This window comes from Pongo pygmaeus, chromosome 1, assembly GCF_028885625.2.
Source record: "Pongo pygmaeus isolate AG05252 chromosome 1, NHGRI_mPonPyg2-v2.0_pri, whole genome shotgun sequence".
NCBI lineage: Eukaryota > Metazoa > Chordata > Mammalia > Primates > Hominidae > Pongo > Pongo pygmaeus.
The window spans coordinates 23,128,102-23,152,887 of NC_072373.2; the positions used below are offsets into that span (position 1 = coordinate 23,128,102).

At 46.7% G+C, this 24,786-nt stretch overlaps 1 protein-coding gene across 1 annotated transcript in view; it reads left to right on the plus strand.

Annotated features, from left to right (window-relative positions):
• Positions 1–334: 334 nt before the first annotated feature.
• Positions 335–24,786, plus strand: part of PARP1 (poly(ADP-ribose) polymerase 1) — a 47,579-nt gene continuing 23,127 nt past the window's right edge. Inside the window, exons 1-7 of the mRNA XM_054484932.2 lie at positions 335–711; positions 6,153–6,318; positions 16,232–16,347; positions 17,931–18,145; positions 19,808–19,907; positions 22,129–22,245; positions 22,882–23,058. Coding sequence (XP_054340907.1) covers positions 592–711; positions 6,153–6,318; positions 16,232–16,347; positions 17,931–18,145; positions 19,808–19,907; positions 22,129–22,245; positions 22,882–23,058 — 1,011 coding nt within the window. The 5' untranslated portion in view covers positions 335–591. The remainder of the gene's footprint in view (positions 712–6,152; positions 6,319–16,231; positions 16,348–17,930; positions 18,146–19,807; positions 19,908–22,128; positions 22,246–22,881; positions 23,059–24,786) is intronic.

Sequence of the window (24,786 nt, forward strand, 5' to 3'; positions counted from 1 at the left end):
CTAAAAAAAAATTTTTTTTTTAATGAGCCAGTTGTGGTGAGCGCATGTAGTCCCAGCTACTTGGGAGGCTGAGGTGGGAGGATCGCTGGGCTCAGGAGTTCCAGACTGCAGCGAGCCGTGATGGCGCCACTGCACTCCAGCGCGGTGAGACTCAGTCTCAAAAATAAAAGGGGGAGGGGTTGGGGGTAAAACTAGTTATGAAAACAAGTAAGACTTCCCGGGACAGAACAATCAAAGGGGTGGCGCCGGGTCCTCCAAACAGCTACTAGCTCAGCCCAAGCCCCGCCTCGGCCCCCAGGGCAGCGGCCCGCAGAGCTCCACCCGCAGGCGCCCGGGAAACTCCGCCCCGCGGCCGGCAGGGGGCGCGCGCGCCGCCGGCCCCGCCCCGTGGACGTGGGCTCCGTGGGCGTTCCCGCGGCCAGGCATCAGCAATCTATCGGGGAACGGCGGTGGCCGGTGCGGCGTGTTCGGTGGCGGCTCTGGGCGCTCAGGCGCCTGTGGCTGAGTGAGCGCACGCGGGGCGGCGAGGCGGCGGCGTGTTTCCAGGTCGTGGCGTCGGGCTCCCGGAGCTTTGGCGGCAGCTAGGGGAGGATGGCGGAGTCTTCGGATAAGCTTTATCGAGTCGAGTATGCTAAGAGCGGGCGCGCCTCTTGCAAGAAATGCAGCGAGAGCATCCCCAAGGACTCGCTCCGGATGGCCATCATGGTGCAGGTGCGGGCCGCTGTGCGGGCGGCGGGGCGGGGACGCGGCGCCCCGGGTTAACTGTGTCCGGGAAGGCTGGGGGAGGGCGGGCCCAGGGAGCGAGCGGGCCCGAGCCCGGGCCCTCGGAGCGGCACTTGGGGCCTATGGGGCCGCGGCCGCCCCTCCTCCCGAGCGGCCCGGCCGACCCTTCCGGAAGGTTTTGCTGATGTTGCAGGAAAAGCCCGGGAAATACAGTCTGCAGCTGGTGTTGCCTTTCGCTTTGTGAAAACGAGGAGCCGCTTCTCCTCCTTTCGGGGTGGTGGTGTTTTATTACTGCCGTTGGCCTCAGGGGTTGGGGGGGAATTGTACATGGTCTCTTTAAGCTAATCTGATTTTGACCTATCTTGTTCTGGAAGGTTTTTGTTCTACATAGATGGTGGCGACTGGCATGTGGGGTTTTTTTTTTTTTTGTTAAACCTATTTTTGGCAGTCATTTCAACACGTCATTTCAACGCTCACCCTCATTTTTTATTTTAATTAGGCAAAACTATGCAGAAAGGTGTCATTTCTGTACAGTACATTCACTTTGAGCCTAATTTGTGCTTTAAAATAACATTTTCCCCAAATTTTCCAGATTCACAGACGCGTTCTCTTGGTGCATTTGCAGCTGTCTGGTTTGAGTAAGAGTGGCTCCAGGGGGTTTCTCATGTGGGCTTTTCGATACATTGAGGATCCCCTTCTGAGGTTTCCTGAGCCTTCTGTGAGGTGGTGGGCTTGAAGGCCCCTGTCATTTCCCAGGGGCTCCTGCCTCCAGCTTCCAGTTTGCCGATGTCTGCCTTTGTATTAATAATTCTGGTTCTCACCTGCCCTGTTCCTCCTCGCTTCCAACGTATTACCCAAGCTTAGTGCTCATGGTCAAGGTAGCTTGATTTTGCTCCCTACTATGAGCTGTAATGTGTTTTAGGAATGACCAGATAGCCCTCAGTGGATTTTCAGTACTTAGAGAGTACAAGGGAGAGCGACATTTACCGAGTGGATACCCAAGTGCCAGGTGTACTTCCGTTATCTTATTTCACAATATGTCGGTCATCTTGGTGTCCTCGGGGCATACCTAAGTCTGTACGTGGCACACAGTGCTTATTTGGTAGGCATTTGTTAAGTTCTAAGCACTCTGTTAGGTTTTAAGGACACAGAATCCACCTTTGGGAATTTCCAGTTTGGTTAAACGGGAATTGACTGGTAAACAAACATTACCGTAAGAAGGGATGAATGCCACCTGATGGAGCTGTGCTCTAGGCATTGTGTGCCTAGGAGTCCGAGATGACCCAGCTAAGGGTGGAAGCTTGATTAGTAGTCGTTAATTCACAGAAGTGGAGCAGAAAGATGAGGATAGGAAAGTAGACAGGGCCTACAATTTGAAGAGCCTTGTTTCCCACTAAGGAACCTAGAACTTAGCTTGAATATATAAGGCAGCCTGTTATGAAGTTCTCACTCCTGGTGCAGGAGTTCTTAACCCAGGGTCTGTGGGATGGTAGGTAGAACGCAAAAGGTCCATGAGTTTAGATAAGAAAAAATTGATATCTCCATCTCCACTAACCTACAGATAAAATTCGTTATTTTCTCTAATCATAAATGTAAGCAGCAAAGCAAAGGCATATTAGCAGTCCCTATTATTTTTTTCACCAGTGGTAATTACAGATATTTTCATATCACTTTACAGTTGGGAGTTTCTCAAAATATAATTTACTCTCATTGCTACAAAAATCACAGTTATTAGAGACAGTACTAGATCTTGTTATTTAATACTTTAAAGCTCACGGGTTACTGTACCCAAATTACCTTTCAAATATTTTGATAATTATTTCAATATGTTTCCTTTTCGAGCCTTTTTGTTTTGTTTTTTGAGATGGCGTCTCACTGTGTTGCCCAGGCTGGTCTCAAACTCCTGAGCTCAAGCGATCCACGCACCTCGGCCCCACAAAGTGCTAGGATTACAGGCGTGAGCCACCACGCCTGGCCATTTGCGAGCCTTTTTATTACGCATTTTTAAATGTTATTCCGAGAAAGGGACATCCACGGGCCTTAACAGGTGGGCAGAGTACCGTGTTCTAGTGGAAAGACAAACAGAAAACCCAAGTCCAGACAGTGTGTTGAGGCTAGAACAACACCGCTGTGGAGGAAGTTAGAGGAGGCTTGGCTGTGGGGGAGGCCGGATGGAGGAAACTGAACCTGATCAAGTTTGACATTCTGGGGCCGGGCTCGGTGGCGCATGCTTGTAATCTCAGCACTTTGGGAGGCTGGGGTGGGCAGATCACTTAAGCTCAGCAGTTCGAGACCAGCCTGGCCAACATGGTGAAACCTGTCTCTACAAAAAAATGCAATGATTAGCGGGGCATGGTGGTGCATGCCTGGAAGTCCCAGCTACTCCGGAGGCTGAAGCTGGAAGATTGCTTGAGCCTGGGAGGTGGAGGTTGCAGGGAGCTGAGATAGTGCTACTGCACTCCAGCCTGGGCGACAGACCCAGACCCAGACCCTGTCTGAAAAAAAAATAGTAATAACAACATTCTGGGCTTTCCTTTGGTATACTTGATAGTGAAAGAAACTCTTTATTATTAAAAGTAACTGTGATTTTTATGTAATGGTGATTGAGGGTGGATTCAGAGTTTTAATTCAGAACTTAAAGTTGGTCTGGTAGGCTGAGCTGGTGAAGGCCAAAAAGAAACAAGCCTTTTCACTTGCTTGAATTTAAATACCTTCTTTTACATTTACATGGGAGTATTGTTCTCTGAGTATCTGATACCTGATACTTTAGCCCTCATGCCTGGGGCATCTTGGGAGGGATGAGCTGGGCCCTCCAGCATTTTGGTGGGAGGAGGATGGCGGTAGACCTTTGAGTTGCTCTGTCCTGGGAGGGTTTGAGCACCCGGAGGCATGCGATGAGGTCAGTTCATTCTCACTGTGGCGTAGGTGGACAGGTAGCATGGCCTGTTCTGCACAGAAAGGAACCCAGTTCATCAGTGCTGGTTGGGTGAGGACCCTGGTATGTTAGGTGCTCAGTTTTTGCTTGGGTGCAAAGCCAAAGATTCTGCGCCTTGCCTGGGCTGTGCAGCTAACAAATGGAGTCGATAGTCTTGTGACCTTGGTCTGGTGCCTTTCTGCCACATCATTCTCAGTCCTGAGTTTTAGGGCAAAGCATTGCTTTGGTCAGGGATGCTTCTGCTGAGGCTCTTGTCCTCTAAGCTTGTGCTGTGATTGCACCATTGGGCAGCACCTCTAGGGTGTCCAGCACTGTGCCAATGGTTGGGGGAGACAGCACCCAGACCAAAGGGCAGCAGGTCTGGGGCCCCTGGCAGAGCCAGGAAGAAGTGCCATAGCCATTACCTGTGCCCTTTTATACAAGGGTAACTAGAGCATTGCACAGGAAGGGTAGACAAGGGGTAGACAAGCAGGCAGAGCCAGGTCGAGGCCATTGCATGATAGCCAGATGCTTAGGGATCTGTATCAGCAGCCTAGTTGAGATCTGGTGGAACGTTTGAGAGCTGGAACATGAGTATGCTCTCAGAAATGCCATTTGTTGTCTCTTCTACAGCAGGAATTTCCACATCCTTCCTTTTTTCTTCCATCTGACTTGGAGCCCTAAGCAAACACTGCGCGCCCTCTGTGACAGATGTTGCTAGAGAATAGCAAGATAGGCTCTTATGAAATAATCACCAAATGCATAGTTCTTAGCGAGGGGAGCTGTGGAAGGGGCACTGGGGGATCTGAGGGAGTGCTCTGAACAGGGCCGAGGAGCATTCCAGACCCAGGGGAAAGCTGACATTGAGGAGTCCTTGAGCTGCCATAGTCTTAGCTGTGCATTCTAATACATCACATCCAGAAAGAGGCCACTCACAGTGGAGAGAGATAGTAGGCCACCTTATCATTGCTTTTCCGGAGTATTTTCCCTGTCCCCACAACTCCATCCCAAAAATTCAGCACATTTACTTTTAATGCTGTTTTAATACTCTTATTGCATCTGTGTGACATTTAGCTTTATGTTCTATAAAAGCAGATGTTTGGGACTTCCCTTACTTTAGTCAGATCACAGTTGGTGTATTTTTAAGTAGCTCTTCCTGCCGGGCAGTGGAGTGTGGTGGGAGGAATCATAGTGTCAAATCATTCATTTGCTGCCTCTGTAACTCCCAACCCCCCAGGCAAGGATTTCCAGCCCCGCTGTCTCCATGTGAATGAAAGTGCTGGTTCCCACCCAGAGGCAGATTGTGGGATTACACAGGATGGCTTATGAAAGGCGCAGGGACCCACATGACATGCTGTGTCTTCCCCTTCTTCCCAATCGCTGTCACCGTCCACTCTGTAAAGCCAGGACTGGGTGCAGTGGCTCACGCCTGTAATCCCAGCACTTCGGGAAGCCGAGGCAGGCGGGTCACGAGGTCAGAAGTTCGAGACCAGCCTGGCCAACATGGTGAAGCCCCATTGCTACTAACAATACAAAAATTAGCCAGGCGTGGGTGGCACGTGCCTGTAGTCCCAGCTACTCAGGAGGCCGAGGCAGGAGAATCGCTTGAACCCGGGAGACAGAGGTTGCAGTGAGCTGAGATCTCACCACTGCACTCCAGCCTGGGCGACAGAGCAAGACTCGGTCTCAAAAACAAAGCCAGACAGTGCTCGAGGCCTAAGAGCAGAACCTGACCCTGTCACAATGAAAGGCCTAGTGGGAAGCAAACCACCTGGAGAGGGGAACTGTGTTCCCTGTGGCCAGACTTCCCAGGTCCTGCACCTGGGAAACTGCGCCCCGGAAGGCCAGTGAGCAGCTGACTCCAGCTCCAGGCATGCTGCCCCGAACCATCCGCTGTCACAGTTGCCTCATAGACCTCCATTCATTCCACTCCCATCTGTGTGGCTGCTGCGAGCTTGACACTTTTTTCTGACACACTTTCTCTGCTTTGCTCATTATCTGGGTCTTGTTCCTCGTTATTCTTAACTGCAGAGGCACTTAAAGAGCCCTTTTCTGGGACACACAGGCCCTTTGAGTCCAGGCATGCCTGGAGCAGTTGTCTCGCTGTTCCCAGCAGATGCTGCAGGATTGTGACTCTGCACAGGTGTCTTCTGTGCATTTCACTAGGCCACAAGGCAGCTCACCACTAAATGTAGCAGTGTGTGGTCAAAAGGGACGTGGGGCAGAGCTCAGTGGTAAAAGGCCACCTTTTTCGTGGCTGTGTTTGGTGTCCCAAGAGAATGAGCTCAAGAACAGTGGGCTACAGTCTTCTGAGCCTTGGGGAAGATCATGAGAAGGATGCTGCGGCTCTTCATGTGAGAGCAGAGGCTGTCCTTTCACAGATAGGAGAACAAAGGTTTCATGTGCTATCCCACGACTGGGGCTGGGACTGGGGTCGAGGTCGACGTCAAGGTCTAGTGGGTCTAAGCCAAAAGTTAACTGCTCACTTACTTCCCTCTGTTTCTCTTCCTTCTAGTCGCCCATGTTTGATGGAAAAGTCCCACACTGGTACCACTTCTCCTGCTTCTGGAAGGTGGGCCACTCCATCCGGCACCCTGACGTTGAGGTGGATGGGTTCTCTGAGCTTCGGTGGGATGACCAGCAGAAAGTCAAGAAGACAGCGGAAGCCGGAGGAGTGACAGGTGTGTACAAACTGGGGCAGCACAGGCATTCAGCCCCCACCCTGAAGCTCCCAGGAGGGCCTCGTCTCAGAGAGCAAAGCAAACCTCCCCCAGCTTGCCCTCTCCCACACGTGCAGATCAAGAGTATGGTGCCCATGTTATTTCAGTAACACCTCCTGGACTCAGCATCATCTGTTGCATGGTATTTGGTATTTTGTTTTTCCAGATGCTTGGAATGTAGCCTTTAAAGTTGTTTTGTTTTTAATAGACTTTATTTTTGTTCATGGCAAAAGTAAGCGAAGAACAAAGAGTTTCCAGTACCCCCTCCCCCTCCCACCACACAGGCTCTTCCTTGTCAACACCTCCCACCAGAGGAGTACATTTGTTATAATTGAGGAACCTACACTGACACATCATTATTGCCCAGAGTCCAGAAATTCCTGATGCTCTACATTCTATGGGTTTGGACAAATGTATGATGACATGCATCTGCTGTTATAGTATCATACAGAGTAGTTTCAGACCTGCACCCTTCTGCAGCCCCCTTAAGATTAAGGAAGAATAACTCATCTCTGAGAGGGAAATGAGGTAGGAGGTGGGGCTCAGACACCAAACCAAACCGAGGACTAACTAAAGCAGGGACAGAGACGAAGCAGCTTTCCATAAAACACCCACCAGTGTGCCATATCAGTTCACCATTGCCATGGCAATACCCGGAAGTTACCACCCCTTTCTGTGACAACAATCTGATGACCTAAAAGTTACCACCCCGTTTCTTAACATGTCTGCATAGTCTGCCCCTTAATTTGCATATAATTAAAAGTGGGTGTAAATATGACCTCAGAACTGCCTTTGAGCTGCTGCTCTCAGCACACTGCCTGTGGGGTAGCCCTGCTCTGCAGGAGCAGTCACAGAGCCGGAACACTGCTGCCTCAATAAAGCTGCTTTCTTCTACACCAGCTCGCTCTTAAATTCTTTCCAGAGCGAAGCCAAGGACCCTCCCAGGCCAATCCCCGATTTAGGGCTGGCCTGCCCTGCATCAGTTTCACTGCTCTAAAAATCCCCTGTTTATCCCTCCTAATTCCTGACAACCACTGCTCTTTTTACTGTCTCCACAGTTTTCTCCTTTTATGTCTTCTCCCATGTCTTAGTACAGGTCACGTCAGGTGACAGAGAGAGCAGAGCAGAAAGCAAAGCTATTAAAGGCTTTATAAGGAGATGTAATCCTAGGGCAGCAAGAGAGAGGGAGGAAGGGGAGGCAGGAGGGCAAGCACAGTGCCATATGTTGTCAAGCTGGCCATGGCTTCATGAGAAACAGCCAATGGCTTGGTCATGCAGGATGCCCTCATGCAAGTCCTTTGCCACCAAGCTTCAGAAAAGCCCCTCGGAGCAGGAGGAAGGGAGCAGCATTATCCATTGGTTCTTTCTGTCTGTTTCTCATTGGTTTTAGCTCACCTGAGGTGCTGTGGTTCTCTGCACTTCCAGATTGTGTTACTGGCCTCTGCACAGTCACACCCTGCAGCCAGAGCTGCCTCTAGATCTGGAAGTGGTGGGAGGACTCAGAGTCCCTGGTTTTGAAAGAGTCGGCCTGTTGGTGACAGTGCTGTGTTTGTTACTGTGGTGATCACTACAGGATGGGTATGCCAGGGTGTGGCCCTTACCCTGAGGTAGTGACAATGCTAGGGAACAAGGCTGTGGCACCAGCAGCCACTGTCAGGTAGCCCAGCCTGGAGATACAGATGAACTACATCCAGTATGTGTAATTTTATGGTTCCTTATTTCTTTTAACATCTAAATGTTTACTCTGTTTGAAAGTTATCCCGGTGTGTGCTGATGTGTGGTGTGAGGCATGACTCCAGTTTTATTTTTTTCCAGATGGTGATCTAGTTTCCCTACTTTGTTTTTCTGTTGTTGTTTTTTGTTTTTGTTTTTGTTTTGTTTTCGAGATGGAGTCTCACTCTGTTGCCCAGGCTGGAGTGCTGTGGCATGGTCTTGGCTCACTGCCACCTCCGCCTCCCAGGTTCAGGCGATTCTCCTGCCTCAGCCTCCCGAGTAGCGTGGTGCCTGCCACCATTCCCGGCTAATTTTTTGTACTTTGTTTATTGGCTTATTCATCTCCCCCATTGAGAGGTGTCTTGTATCATGCACAAAATCTCTGTATTTTGGGGTCCTTTTAAGAATTTCTGTCCCATTGTCTGTTTAACCTTTTTTTATATGTAAACTTTTTTTTTTTTTTTTGGAGACGGCATCTCACTCTGTCACCCAAGCTGGAGTGCAGTGGTGCGATCTCGGCTCACCGTAAGCTCCGCCTCCCAGGTTCATGACATTGTCCTGTATGTAGACTTTTTTTCTTATAGCAGTTTTAGGTTCACAGCAAAATTGAGTAAAGTACAGAGTTTCCATATACCCGCTAGCCCTCCCCACCCCACACATACACAGACTTGTCCACAATCAACATCGCCACCAGAGTGGTCCATGGTTATAGCTAATGAGCTATATTGACACATCGTTATGGGAGTGGTCCATGGTTATAACTGATGAGCTACATTGACACATCGTTATCCCTCGAGGTCTGTAGTTTACATGAGGGCTCACTCTTTGCATTGTACATTCTGTCAGTTTAAACAAATGTACATTGACATGCATGTACCTTTATGGTAGCCTCCAGAGTCCTTTCACTGCCTGGGAAATCTCTGTGCTTTGCCTAGTCATTCCTCCCTCCCCTCTAACCTCCAGAAACCACTGATCTTTTTGCTTTCTCCATAGTTTTTCCTTTTCCAGAATATAATATAGTTGGAATCATACAGAAGGTAGCCTTTTCAGATTGGCTTCTCTCACTACAATGTGCTCTTAAGATTCCTCCATGTCGGGCCGGGCACAGTGGCTCACGTCCGTAATCCCAGCACTTTGGGAGGCTGAGGCCAGCGGATTACGAGGTCAGGAGTTCGAGACCAGCCTGGCCAATATGGTGAAATCCTGTCTCTATTAGAAATACAAAAATTAGCCGGGTGTGGTGGTGTGCGCCTGTAGTCCCAGCTACTCGGGAGGCCGAGACAGGAGAATTGGTTGTACTGGGAGGCGGAGGTTGCAGTGAGCCGAGATCATGCCACTGCACTCCAGCCTGGCAACAGAGCGAAACTCCGTCTCAAAAAAAAAAAAAAGATTCCTCCATGTCTTGTCATATTGATACCTCATTTCTTTTTATTACCGAATAATATTCCATTGTCTGGATTACCACAGTTTGTTTATTCATTGACCTGCTGAAGGACATCTTGATTGCTTCCAAGTTTTGGCGATTATGAACAAAGCTGCTAGAAACATCCACCATGTGCAGGTTTTTATGGGGACATAAGTTTTCAACTCCTTTGGGTAATCGAGTACAATTGCTGGATCATGTGGTAAGGGTATATTTAGTTTTGTAAGAAACTGCCAAGCTGTCTTCCAAAAAGCTGAACCATTTTCCATTCCCACCAGCAATGGATGAGAGTTCGTATCATCGTACATCTTTGGCAGCATTTGATGTTGTCATTGTTTTGGATTTTGGCCATTCTAATAGATGTATAGTATTTTATTATTGTTTTAATTTGCATTTCCCTAATACTGTAATTATCTTGAACATCTTCTCATATGTTTATTTACCATCTGTATATCTTTGGTGAAATGTCTTTTGCCTGCCCCTACCCCCACTTTTTTTTTTTTTTTTTTTAAGACTGTCTTGCTCCGTCGCCCAGGCTAGAGTGCAGTGGTGTGATCACAGTTCGCTGCAGCCTTGACCTCTGTCTCCCACCTCAGCCTCTTGAGTAGCTGGGACTACAGGTGCGCACCACCATGCCTGGCTAATTTTTTTAAATTTTTTGTAGAGACAGGGCCTCACCTTGTTGCCCAGACTGGTCTCAAACTCCTGGTTTTGCTCTTTTTAAAATCACATTGTTTGTTTTCTTACTGTTGAATCCTAAGAGTTCTTGGTATATTTTGGATAACAGCCCTTTATCGTATGTCTTTTGAAAGTATTTTTTCTCAGTGTGCGGCTGGTCTTCCGCAGAGCAGAAGTTTTTAATTTTGTGAAGTCTAGTTAATCAGTTACTTATTTAGTGGGTTGGGCTTTTGGTGTTGTTTGTAAAAAGTCATCACCAGACCCAAGGTCATCTAGATTTTCTTCTAGAAGTTTAACAGTTTTGTGTCTTACATTTAGGTCTGTTACCCATTTTGAGTTACTTTTTGTGAAGGGTGTAAGGTCTGTGTCTAGATTCCTTTATTTTTTTTCTTTTTTTTTCGCATGTGGATGTCCAGTTGTTACAGCTCCGTTTGTTGAAAAGACTATCTTTTCTCCATTTTTGCCTTTACTTTTTTGTCAAAGATCAGTGGACTGTGCTTGTGTGGCTCTGTCTCTGGGCTCCCTGTTCTGTCCCACTGATCTACTTATCCTTTTGCCAGTACCACACTGTGTTGACTGCCGTGGCTTCATAGTAAGTCTTTAGGTTGGGTAGTGTCAGTCCTCCAACCTTGTTACTGTCATGGCAGAAGGCAGAGGAGAAGCCGGCAGTTGACATGGCCGGAGCAGGAGGAAGAGAGTGAGAAGGGAGGTGCTACACATTTTTCAACAACCAGATCTCAGGAGAACTCACAAGTATCATGACACAGCACCAAGGGAGAAATCTGTCCCCGTGATCCAGTCACCTCCCACCAGGCCCCACCTCCAACATTCGGGATTATAGTTTGATAGGAGATTTGGTGGGGACACAGATCCAAACCATATCACTGTCTGCCCTTCTTGCAGCAGCTGGTCCTTGCAGCTGTTGGTGTGTCTGACTAGCTGCTTGCTGCAAACAGATTAGTAACGGCTCAGAATTGGGAATTTTAAAAAGTAAATAAATTTGCCAAGAAAGGGTTCAGAGGGTGAGTATGTCAGTTTTAACAGAGGACAGTTCTCATTCTGTTGCCTAGGCTGGAATGTACTGGCATGATCTTAGCTCACTGCAGTTTCTAACTCCTGGGCTCAAGCAATCCTCCCACCTCAGCCTCTGGAGAAGCTAGGACTACAGTTGCCCAACTAATTTTTTAACCTTTTTTTTTTTTTTTTTTTTTTTAAGATAGAGACAGAGTCTCACTGTGTTGCCCAAGGGATCTTGCTTGGCAAGACCCCAGGCCGGTCTCAAACTCTTGCCTTCAAACAGTCTCACCTCTGCCTCCCAAAGCACAGGGTTTATAGGCATGAGCAAATACACCTGGCTGACATTTTTCTTGTTCTGTGGCTGTTTTCTCTTTTGTATTCAGGATAGAAGAAGTTGTAGGTTTAGGGGCATAGATATGTTATATCTAGTTATAATTTAAATATACCTAAGTACATAGACAGATAGATAATCTCTGTCACCCAGGCTGGAGTGCAGTGGTGCCATCTCAGCTCACTGCAAACTCTGCCTCCCGGGTTGCTGGGATTACAGGTGTGTGCCACCACACCTGGCTGGGTGTTTTTAGTAGGGATGGAGTTTCGCCATGTTGGCCAGGCTGACCTAAGTATAATTTTATAATATGAAAAGGCATAATAATTTCACTGAAAATGTGTCTGTTTGTGAAACCATCATAACCATAGTTAGGATACTACCTACCAATTGTCCGGGGATTTTTCATCCAGAGAGCCTAACTTACTATTTTTAGATAGACGAAAAGTTTAATTCATCCCAAATCCTCTAATTCAGAAATGACTTATTAACATGTGGGATATCTCCTTAGAAAATACCAATTTGCTTGTGAGTGTGCTTGATTTTCTTTCTTTCCTGCAGAATTGAGATCCTACTCTAAGTATCACTTTTCTTACTTGATTTTTTTTTTTTTTTTTTTTTTTGGTGGCAGAATAGGCATAACATAAAATTTACCTTAACCCTTTTTTTTTTTTTAATTTTTTTTTTGAGACAGGGTCTTGCTCAGTTGCCCAGGTTGGAGTACAGTGGCGCAATCATGGCTCACTGCATCCTCTGTCTCCCGGGTTCAGGCGATTCTCCTGCCTCAGCCTCCCAAGTAGCTGGGATTACAGGTGTGCGCCACCACATCTGGCCAATTTTTGTATTTTTAGTAGAGACGGGGTTTCACTATGTTGGCCAGGCTTGTCTTGAACTCCTGACCTCAGGTGATCTACCCACCTCGGCCTCCCAAAGTGCTGGGATTATAGGCGTGAGCCACTGCGCCTGGCCTGTCTTAACCATTTTTAAGTGTAGAGTTCAGTGGTATGAAGTAGATTCACACTGTTAGGCAAACATTACCATCATCCAGCTCCAGAACTTTTTCATCTTCCCAAACTGAAACTCCCAATCCATTAAGCAATAACTGCCTGTTCTCCCTGCCCCTCATGACCACTGTTGCTTTTGTCTCTGTGAAGTTGACAACTAGCACCTCATGTAAGTGGAGTTAGACAGTATTTGTCCTTTTGTGTCTGGCTTACTTCACTCAGCATAGTTCTTCTAGGTTCATCTGTGTTGCAGCATGTGTCTGAATTTCCTCCTTTTTAAAGACTAATAAACATTAATTGCATGAATATACCATATTTCATTTGCCCATTCGTATGTCAGTGGACATTTAGGTGGTTTCTGCACTTCGTTTTTTGTTTTTTTGAGACAGAGTCTCACTCTGTTGCCCAGGCTGGAGTGCAGTGGCCTGATCTCAGCTCACTGCAACCTCCACCTCCTGGGTTCAGGTAGTTCTCCTGCCTCAGCCTCCCGAGTAGCTGGGATTACATGCATGCACCACCACATCCACCTAATTTTTTTGTATTTTTAGTGGAGACAAGGTTTCACCACATGGGCCAGGCTGGGATTACAGACGTGAGCCACCGCACCCGGCCAGGTTTCTGCATTTTGGCTATTATGAATGGTATTCATAATATTCATAACAATGATAATGAATATTATTAATAATGCTATAATGAACATCAGTATACAGATATATATTAGAGACCTTGCTTTCACTTCTCTGCTGTATATACCCAGAAGTGAAATCACTGAATCATGGTAATTCCATGTTTAATTTTTTGAGTAGCCTCCATCCTGTTTTCTACAACAGCTCTTCCATTTCCACCAGCAAGACAAGGGGGTTCCAATTTGTCCTCATTCTTATGAACACTTTTTTTGTTTTAAATAATAGTCATCCTAATGTGTGTGAAGTAGTATCTCACTGTGGTTTTCGATTTTCATTTCCCTAATGACTAGTGATGTTGACCTGTTAGTACTTTTATAACTTGATATTTACTTTTCTCATGTTAAAAGTTACAGATTCCAGTGCACCGTAGTCATTTAGTGAGGTTTTGCTAAATTTCATGCAGTATTCCAAGTACTTGACATATTAATTTAATCGTGTCGTTTGTCAGTTTTTACAGGTGAGGAAGTTCAGGCACAGAGAAGTTAGGTAACTGACCCAAGGTTATACTGGTAGTAAATTCCTGAGCCAGGATTCAAATCCAGTCTGTCTTGCTTTTTTTATTTTTTTTCAAGACAAGATCTTGCTCTGTCACCCAGGCTGGAGTGCAGTGGAATGATCACAGCCTACACTCCAGCCTTGGCCTCCTGGGCTTAAGCAATCCTCCAGTCTGCTGAGCAGCTGGGACTACAAGTGTGAGCTACCGCACCCAGCCCTGTCTTGCTTTGAGACTAGAATTTTAACCTTTTAGTTATATTACACATAGAGCTGCTGCAAACTTCTTGTACATCCCATGCACCTGTACAGTTATTTCTTTAATTCTAAGATGTGCAGTTACTGTTCAGAGATGAACAATTTTAAGGCTTTCTATGTATGTGCCAAATTGCCTTCCAGAAAAGGTTGCTTCAATTGCACATACTATACCAGCAGTATATAATGTACCCATTTCTCTACTAACATACCATTCCTAAGTGTTTCTTTTTTTTGGAGTCAGGGTCTCACTCTGTCACCCAAGGCTAGAGTGGAGTTGCACGATCCTAGCTCACTGTAGCCTTAAACTCCTATACTTAAGCAATCTTCTTACCTTAGCTTCCTAAGCAGCTAGGAGTACAGGCGTGTGCCACCATGCTGGGGTTTGGTTGTTTTGTTTGTTTGTTTCTTCCTTAAATGGAGGAGGTCTCTATGTTGCCCAGGCTGGTCTTGAACTCCTGGGCTCAAGTGATCCTCCTGCCTCATCCTCGCAAAGTGCTGGGATTACAGGTGTGAGGCACCATGCCTGGCCTTGTCTTTTTCTTAAGGAAATGTAAAAGATACTGACTCTTTGTCATAACATTTTACAAATATTTTTCCAAGTTTGACATTTTCTTTTAGTTTTGTCTATTGTATTTTTTTTGCCTCATTAAAGTTTCATCTTTCACTAACATTTGTGTAGTCATGTCTGTCTTCTCATTTGTGGTATGTCTTTGGTATTATATCTGGAATATTAAAAATGATTTACATAGTTACATGCACAGATCTTACGTATACAGTTCAGTGAGTTTTGACAAATGCTTATACATATCTAGCATATACCCCATTGAGTTATAGACATTTCTGTCACCCTGGGAAGTTCCCTTGTACTTTTTCTAGTCTTTTTTCCATGACTCAGGTAACCACTGTTCTGATTTCTATCCCCATAGATTAATTTTGCCTGATTTAGAATTTCAGGAAGAAAAGGAATTGTATACCCTCTTACATGCTTTCTTCACTCAGAGCAATGCCTGTGAGATTCATCCAGGTCATCTTGTGTGTCATTAGTTCTTTTTATTTCTGGGGAGTAGTCCTTTGTTTGGATATCTCCATTTGTTTATCCATTTTTCTGTAGGTGACTTTGGGGTTGTTGCCAGTTTGGGGCTATTACAAATACAGCTGCTAGGAATTTGATTGGCATCTCACTGGATCCATGGATCAAACTGCAGATAATTGACATCTTAACAGTCCATGAACATGATGCATCTCTTCATTTATTTAGGTCTTCTTTGATTTCAGCAAAGTCTTATAGCTTTTAGTGTAGAGATCTTGCACATCTTTTGTTAAATTTATCTAAGTGTTTTATGTATTTTAACGCTGTTTAAGTAACAATGCCCTTGCCTTTTCCAGTATGTTTATTGCTAGTATTAGACATTTTTGTATGTTTGTATATTGACAGTGTGCCCTGCGTATTTGCTAAATTCACTTAATTTAGTAGGTTTTAAAATAGATTTCTCAAGATATCTCTTAGGAATATCAAATAGAATCATCTACAAGTAGAGATGGCTTTACTTACTATTTTCCGAACTTACACCTTTTGTTTCTTTTTCTTTCCTTAATGCACTTACTAGAACCTCCAATACAATGTGGAATAGAAGTGATGGGAAGATAGCTTCGTCTTATTCCTAATCTTAGGCAAGAAACATTCAACTTGGGAATTTATTTTTATAATAAGAGAAGAATCCAGTTTTTGTCCCAAATGGCTAGCCAGTGATCCCCAGAGCTCTTTGTTGAATAATTCAACCTTTTCCCACTAATTTGAAATGATACCTTTAGTACCTATTTAATTCTTACATATACTTGTGTCTGACTTATATCAAAATATTTCCTTTAATTCAACACTTTGGTAAATAGAAGTATAATGGAAATTAGAAGGCTTAGTGAGACGTCAGTATGCTTCCAGGCTTTTAAGGTAAGCACCTAATAAGTGCTTTCTAAAGCGTGGGAGGGGCCTCCAGAGGAAGGGGAGGAGGTGGAATGTCAGACAGCTGACCACCCCCTGATATGCTGCTCTTTCAAGGAGCTCAGTCTGAGAAGGGTCGTTTATCTCCAGAAAAGAAGCTCTATTAGCTGACCATGGTTGTTACAAACAGACAGATGAGATGGACCAATTGTAGTCTCCCAAGGCATAAGGTGTCCCAGTGGAAGGATCCTGGGGAGGTAGAAGAGGACAGGGGGCTCCTCTGAGCTGCATTTTGGGGCTGTTGAGATGAGCATTGCTGTCTGTTTGATTCTCCAGGCAAAGGCCAGGATGGAATTGGTAGCAAGGCAGAGAAGACTCTGGGTGACTTTGCAGCAGAGTATGCCAAGTCCAACAGAAGTACGTGCAAGGGCTGTATGGAGAAGATAGAAAAGGTAAGATCTTGGGGGCTCAGATCCCTGAACTTTATGGATTGCTTGCATTGATGTTATTGGCTATCTCAAGAGAAAAGAAGAAATGGGGGCTTTAGGGTGCTAGCTCAACGCAAGTGATTAAAAATAAAGTGAAGACATTAGTATTGACCAGATATGTCAGTGACTTCCAGACAGGTCTGGTCTTCCTTATCACGGTCCTGTTCTCATGTATGTATGCATCTGCTCTTGGAAAGTGTTAACAAAAGGAGTCTCTTTTGGACCCAGCAGTGGCTGGGGAGAGACTGTTTGTCTGTGTTTTATGGTAGAATTAGGTATAAGGAGTGTGTTTACCCTGTTATGAGCCTCCAGCCTTCTGTTTAATCAAAGGAACTTCATTAACCAGGCATTCCCACCAGCTCTAGTCCTTGAAGGCTGACAGCCAGTCAGAGAAAATGGATGGAGACACAGGTAGAAGGGAAGGCTTGTGCCCCACAGCCTTCTCACCCTTCTCTAATGTGACATGCATATATTAATTGATTCATTTAAGGCATTAATTGAAAGTTTCTGCCTCCTGGAGGCATTGCACAGAAAACTGAGGTTAGCCAATGGGTATTTAGAAAAGAAAAACATGGAATTGCTATATCTTCTCCAGCTACCTTCAACCACCAAAAATTTAAGGCAAACATTAAGATCCTCTTTACCTCAAGGGGAGTGCCGGATGGTATGTGCTGCTGGGTTACTGGTTTTATGTAATGCCAGGAGCCCCTCCTGCTGCATTCTCTGGATTGAGCCTTCCAGGCCTGGAACTCTCCTGGGAATATCAGGCCTGGGGACTGGGGACCTGGGCAGGCTGGCAGGACTGGATTCTTGCCTGTGGGTTTATTACTCCTTAGGGGGTGTCATCTGTAAAGAGACTAAGGAGGCCATAGGAGGGTGGGAGTGGACAGAAAGTCCCTGCTAGTACAAAAGCGCTGCATTGGGGGCTGGGCACGGTGGGGTGGTAGGCTGAGGCAGGAGTATTGCTTGAGTCCAGAAGTTCTGGACCAGCCCGGGCAACATAGTGAGACCTCATCTCTGCAAAAAAATTAGCCAGGCGAGGCCGAGGTAGGAGGGTCACTTAAGCCTGGGAGGCAGAAGTTGCAGTGAGCTCAGATCAAGTCACTGCACTCCAGCCTAGCACTCCAGCTAGGGCAAGACCCTTGTCTCAAAAAAAAAAAAAAAAAAAAAAGTGCTGCATTGGAAGCCCATGCAGGTGTGCAAGGCTCTAGCTCTGCCCAGCACACCATACCATGTGTTTTTATGCCTGCCCCAGGTCAGCAGAAACATCTTAAGGGGAATGTTAGCAATTCTTCACATGTCCAGGCAGGTAGGTAGGTCGCCAGCCATTTGGAATTTAAGGAACCCTGAGTCTTGAGGGTGGGTAACATACAATACTTGATGACCTGAGAGAGCTAAACCTCTCAAAAGCCCATGAGTCTTCAAGTTGGCGAGCAGGCCTTGGCTTGGACCCTCAGCTCCTCACTGGCTGGAGCACAGGCTGCCCGTATCATGTTCACTATCCTTCCTTGTCGCTCCCTTGGTACCACATATGGTTTTTCCTGCAGGGCCAGGTGCGCCTGTCCAAGAAGATGCTGGACCCGGAGAAGCCACAGCTAGGCATGATTGACCGCTGGTACCACCCAGGCTGCTTTGTCAAGAACAGGGAGGAGCTGGGTTTCCGGCCCGAGTACAGTGCGAGTCAGCTCAAGGGCTTCAGCCTCCTTGCTACAGAGGATAAAGAAGCCCTGAAGAAGCAGCTCCCAGGAGTCAAGAGTGAAGGGTGGGTGGAGCACTGCGGGGTTGCCCTGGGGCTTCAGTGAGGGGTTCGAGGGAGGCCCAAAGGCTCTACAGGTTCCATATCACTCCTCTGTTTCCCTTCGCTGACTGTCAGTAAGCCAGGGAGATGCAAACTGAGGAACGGTGACAGCAGAGATGTGAGGGCAAAGGACAGGGTAGGGAAGGACAGCCAGGGGTTCCCATGGCCTCTGCCGAGAGCCCTCTGCCCTGTGAGACCTGCTTCCTGGTGGTCTATTCCCCTTCCAACATCTGAGCTCCATGGACAGGCTAACTACACTTTTCCCACCACAACCCTTTAGATACTTAAAAGACCACCCTCCTTCCCTGGGTGAGTATTTGTTTTGCCTGGGTTGATCACTATTCAGAACAATGCTGGGAGAATCGTGACCATTTTTAGTTAGGGGATGGGCAGTGGATAATTTTCCTGGCTTAGAGTTCAGAATGATAAGGGTTTTGCATGGTGTTAAAATTTAGAATGGGAAGGACCATCAGTGACTGTCTTGAATCCATGGACACCTCTTGCTCTCTCCAGTTTACCCTCTGCTGGTCCCTCAGCCTCAGTCTGGAGAATTGTTTGTTAACAAGCACACCAGGGGTGGTGTGGCAGAGCCTGCTATGCACCCTGCTCCTTGGACGGTGACTGGGCAACCATCGAGCAGCCATCACACATTATCTCAGTTCATAACGCCTGTTCATTGCAGCAGCACATGGGGATCTAGAATGTGCAAGAAAACTGAAAAATCAGGCCATGGGTCAAAAAGCCCACAGGGCATTGCAGCACATGATATAGGTGTTGGAGTTCATCAGCTCCCACTTACGCCATGATAACTGCCAGAATGTGTTGAGCGCATTTCGTATGCCAGACACTGTATCAAGCCCTGTATTTGGACTGTTTTCATTTGCCCATCACCAGAGTTCTGTGCGGCAGATGGTATTCTTTTCCCTATTTTAGGTTGAGGAAAGTGCAAGGGTTTGTGCTCAGGTCTGTGTGATAGCTGAGACTGACAGACCACTGTGGCCGTCCTGCCCCTGTATTTTGGGGGCAGGTGATAGCCTCAGAGCCGTGTTTGCTGAGCCAATTGGGGCAGGCTGGTTAGCACTGCTTTGACTGTCACTTCTTGTCAGGGCTTTATGTGGCAGTACAGCCCCACCTCTGTGAGCAGCCTTTTTCCTTTGCTCTGTATTTTAGCTCGAAAGGCCTAGCCCCCTGGACTTGTGCTTTGTCTTTCTGCAATCCCTACCCCCTAGCCATGGGCTTACCTCTAGCCTAGTCCCTGCTAGAACCTTCCAGGCCAGGAGATACATGGTTTTTTTTTTTTTTTTTTTTAACCTCAGATGGGGCCTGAGCCCTGGATTCTTGTAATGGGTTGTTCTGAGTCCCTGGAACAACCCTAGCCCCTTTCCCTGGCTGGGAGAGTATGTTCTGAATTGGATGGTGTCTTCTGCTATCTTGGTTGCAAATACTCCCTGAGTAGACAGTGATCGCCTAAGGGCACTGAGTGGGGCAGGGGTTAGGGAGTGACAAGTGTGAGTAGGCCCTACAGGGAGTTGATAGAATGACATTAAGATACTGCATCACCGCAAGTCATTGGGTGTCAGACTTTTAATGGCTCTGGCTCTCTCTCATATCCTGTGTCTCCTTCAGAAAGAGAAAAGGCGATGAGGTGGATGGAGTGGATGAAGTGGCCAAGAAGAAATCTAAAAAAGAAAAAGACAAAGATAGTAAGCTTGAAAAAGCCCTAAAGGTGAGTTCTCAGCTCTATGTCTCCTTTCGACATTCTGCTGTCTGGATTCTCTTTCTCATTCTGGGAAGACAATTCAAGGAGTTGTGTCCCACTTACTAAGACATTTAGCAAATTGATGGCAGTTATTAAATAGCATGGCTTTTCCCCAGATTGTTTTCCCTCCTCCAAAAGAAACCATTTTTATTTGGAAGAGAATCCACATTAGGCTGTAGGTGTCTGACCTGCAGCCAGGCTTGAGCAAGGGCTGAGTGCTCTGTTTCCGCTCACCAACTTCATACTGGGATGACAGAGATTCATGCTTTGGCCAAATTATGCACTACTGTACACCCTGCACCTTTGTGGTCACTTGCAAACTTTGGAAAGTGAATACTTAATTAGAGGATGCCAAAGATTCTTAGCATAGACAAATGGCTTGAAGAGATCAAGTGTCTCCACATTTTTTAAATGAAGATCTTCATTTTTAAAAAAGGAATAGACTGATAATGACAGAAGAAAACTATCCATTAAATCAGTGGTCCTTGACCAGAAAGATTCATCCCTGTGTTGATTATGTGTGTGTTGAAGCAAAGCAAAAATTATTAATCAGAAAATGCTGGGTGTCTGGGAAATTGGGGGAGAACAGTTGGTCTCTCTTGAGAACATGATTTCCATGAGCCATCTGTTTGTGTCTCTTCTATAAGTATTCAGTTTTTACTAGTGGTACTAAAATTAAAAGCAATTTCTTATATGGTTCTAGTTGCTAAATAAGAATCACACGTTTTGTTCAATTGTCTTATGGTAAAAAAGTGTCTGTCATGCACCAAAACTGGCTGCAGGAGAACTGTGGTGCCACTTCACATTGGCCATTTGGTGAGATTAGTGTCCTTCTCTCTTCCCTAGTGATATCAGAGATGTATAGAGAGTCAGAAAATTAAAATGCCCCTCAGCGTTCCCACTGTGGCACATCTGTGTCTGTTGGCTCTCCCCCCTTGGTCACCTAGGTGACATTGTTGTACTTCTTCCGTTTAACCCTGTGTCACTAGACCTTTTCCTCATCCTCTCATGTCTCCATTCCTGGTGTCCCAGTGTATGCTGTGTGTGATGGAGAGGAGATGTCGAGAGACCCCTTAAAAATGAAGCTGGGAAACAGGTGCAGACGTGTGTGCCTGTACCTTTGCCAGTGGAGTTAAAATCCTCCTTTGGTACTAATAGCAACCCTATGGGATATGATAGGGCTGGCATTTTTGTCTCCATTTTGCAGAGGTGGAATCTGAGCAGAGATGGTGAATAACTTGCCCATTTTCCTGGGGAAGGAGGAAACTCACCTCAGCCTTTAAAATGGAGAGGCTGATAGCTTCCTCAGCAAGCTTGATTGTTATGAGAATAAATGAGATGAGGCCGGGTGCAGTGGCTTGAGCGCCTGTAATCCCAGCACTTTGGAAGGCCGAGGCAGGCGGATCACTTGAGGCCAGGAGTTTGAGACTAGCCTGGCCAACATGGTGAAACACCGTTTCTATTAAAAATACAAAAATTAGCTGGGCGTGGTGGTGCACACCTGTAATCCCAGCTACTCAGGAGACTGAGGCAGGAGAATTGCTTGAACCCAGAAGGTGGAGGTTGCAGTGAGCTGAGATCGCACCACTGCACTCCATTCTGGGCGACAGAGTGAGACTCCATCTCAAAAAAAAGAAAAAATAAGTGAGATGACACGTAAAAGCATCCAACCAAGAGTAGGCACTTAATAAAGATTAAAACTTCCATTTTCAGAAGAGCTTAAATACATTCCTGCATGATACTGAATATAATATACCATCAAGGAAATTGGTGTTTGTGAATCATTCCTACTCTTAAGATTGGTGGAGAATGGCCATACCCTGCCTCCTCTAGTTGCTGATAAACATGGGCCGTGGGCTCAGCCTAGCACTTCCAGGCTCTTACCTGGTGTTTCTGGGGATTGATTTGAGGGTTGGTTCCAGGAGCCTTGGTGCAGTCTCCCCCACACCCTTAGGGCTTCCTCATCACCTTCCACAGTATTCTCTGAGAGACCACACAGCAGGTTTAATTTGGTGTCCACAGGAGCATGACCGGGAGCCAAATCCTGTGCTAATCACCCAGATTTGCAGGGGCAGCTCGCTGGTGCACAAGGGTATAACTGGAGGCTCAGCATGACCAGGGCTCCTCCTCCAGTTGGATTCTTCCTTTGAAAAGAGCTGGCCTCTCAGCCCCTGGGTCTTGTCCATAGGCTCAGAACGACCTGATCTGGAACATCAAGGACGAGCTAAAGAAAGTGTGTTCGACTAATGACCTGAAGGAGCTACTCATCTTCAACAAGCAGCAAGTGCCTTCTGGGGAGTCGGCGGTGAGCTGCCTTTGTGTTAAGTGGGACACGCATGTGAGGCAGACCCCGTCGTTGTGGAGTGACTGTCCCAATGGAGTGTGGGAGGCCCTCCGTGTGAACACCTGCTGGTATTAATTGCAAGGAGTATAAATCGTGGTTGTGTTGCACGGTCATCACCACCATCGTGGTCACCATTTTTCTGGGGTGGATGGGGCCGGCATTCACACGCCCCACTAGACATCTTCCACATTAGTGCTTGCTCTAGAGTGTCAGGCCTGTGAAGAGAGGAGCGCCCCCTCCTGAGGAGTGGCATGATAGCATCCCATCAGTGTCCCCAGCTGGCCCTTCTCTGCTGTCATTCTTGGAGTTGGCTTGGCACTGTACTTTTGCAACGCCAGTGGATGCTCTCCCTTCATTTCTAAATCACTGAGGGATGGGGGCACTGCAGGAACACTTGGAAATAAGGTCTCCTACATTACAAGAATCCAAGCTCCATTGTTAACCAAGGGGGGGGTGGGGTGTTAAGAGCCCCACAGCAAGAAGCCTCTCTTCTTTGTAGTGAGTGGAATCTGTGCAAGTTCCTCCATCCCACATTAGTAAGTGTCCTGTTCTGTAGTCCCGCATTTGCCCTCTGACGTGTTTCTCCACTGGCTGCAGATCTTGGACCGAGTAGCTGATGGCATGGTGTTCGGTGCCCTCCTTCCCTGTGAGGAATGCTCGGGTCAGCTGGTCTTCAAGAGCGATGCTTATTACTGCACTGGGGACGTCACTGCCTGGACCAAGTGTATGGTCAAGACACAGACACCCAACCGGAAGGAGTGGGTAACCCCAAAGGTAAGGGGTAGGGGAAGATCCTGGGATCTGTTGGGAGAAAAACCTGGCCCCACTTTCTGCGCTTGTTTATACTTCAGGTCCCTGAGATTGCAGGGCCATGTTCCTCAGACTTCTTTACAGTTGTGTCATCCTGTTAACCAGAATATAAAATTATATGTTTGCAAACTACACAAATGTAGAACCAAAGCTCCTCTAAGTATGGAGTAGAGGTTTGTCTATTTGGTATAAAATGTTGCTTGCAAAGACCATGAATAGTTTTTATTTATTGAATGCCTCCTATGTGCCAGGCACAGTTCTAGGCTTGAGGGACATATGGTGAAGAAATGGATAGTAATTCCTGCTTTCTGATACAAGTTTTTTTCAAGGATTTTTCCTTGCCTTAGTGCTAGCAGGAGAATTGGATCCAGGGTTCACATATCTCCTGGTGTTGCACGTTCTCTCTTTTTTTAATGGAACTGTTTATGGAATTCTCAATGCAAAATACCTCCATGGGGAGCCTCCTTTGGAGCCATGCTGGTGGGGTTCTGGCAGTATCTTTGTGGGGCTGGCTGCTCTGAGGCCCTCACCTGTGCCCCCTCAGACTCAGCAGGATCCAGGCCCAGCAGCCTGGGTAGGTGCAGAGCTCTGCCACTCACCAAGCTGCTTCCCTCGCTGCTGCCTGCTCCTGGGTGGAGCACTTGGAACGGCGGCACACAGTACACGCTCAGGAATCGTTACCCGAGTAACAATCGACATTACTCGCTCTACACCTACAACTGAACTCCATTTCCATCGGCCCCTGGCTCACTTGTTCACTGCCATGATTGCATGATCCCTCCTAGTTTTCTCTCTGTGCCTTTGAGTGCTTCCTCTAAAATAAATCTGACCTTGTCACTTCCCCCACCCTTAAAATCTTATACTGATTCCCCAATTTTTCTGGGTATGCAAATCTTACAGACCCTTACATGGTATTTGTATTTCTTTTACTATCTTTGATGGGGAAATAGTAAGATGGCAATAAGCAATGTGCCGTTCCTTGTATTTTGTATGTCAATTGTAGAGCATCTATATACATTTTTAAAGGTTATGTGCATGTGCAAGACAGGTTTTCGGTTATATGTCAATTGTAGAGCATCTATATACAATTTTAAAGGTTATGTGCATGTGCAAGACAGGTTTTCGGTCTGGCAGTGCTTGCTGCCCATGCAGTGACACTGTTGCCCCGAGGCACTTGTCCCACAGAATCAAGGCCAGCTCTGTAGCTTGTCCTCAGAGCCCTGTGATGCGGCTCTGCTGACCTTCTGCAGCCTCTTTCTGCCACCCTTTTTCTCCTTCTCACATACCCCTCTCCCCACCCCACTGCCAGTCTTGCTCATTCTTTTTAGGAGTACCTAGCAATAGGGTGCCTGGCCAGGGCGCCCCACATGCCACCTGTGCTACACAGATGGCTGTGCTTAGGCAGTCCCCTGTGTTTTCAGCTCCCAGCGGGCTTAGCAGATCACTGCCTCCAAGTGCATGCTAGCGTTCCCTGTCTCACATCACCTTAGCACACCTCTGGCATAGTTTAGCTCCTGTGTTAAAGTTCACCTTCCTATAGCTGATGCTTAAGTCACAAATGAGATACTTTCTGAAGAGCAGAAACTGTCTTTTTAACCAAACTATGGTTGGTAGCACATATTAGGTGGTCAGTGTGTGTTGGAAGCAATCTGTGACCTCTTGTATCCAACTGACACCCTGAACACGGGCATA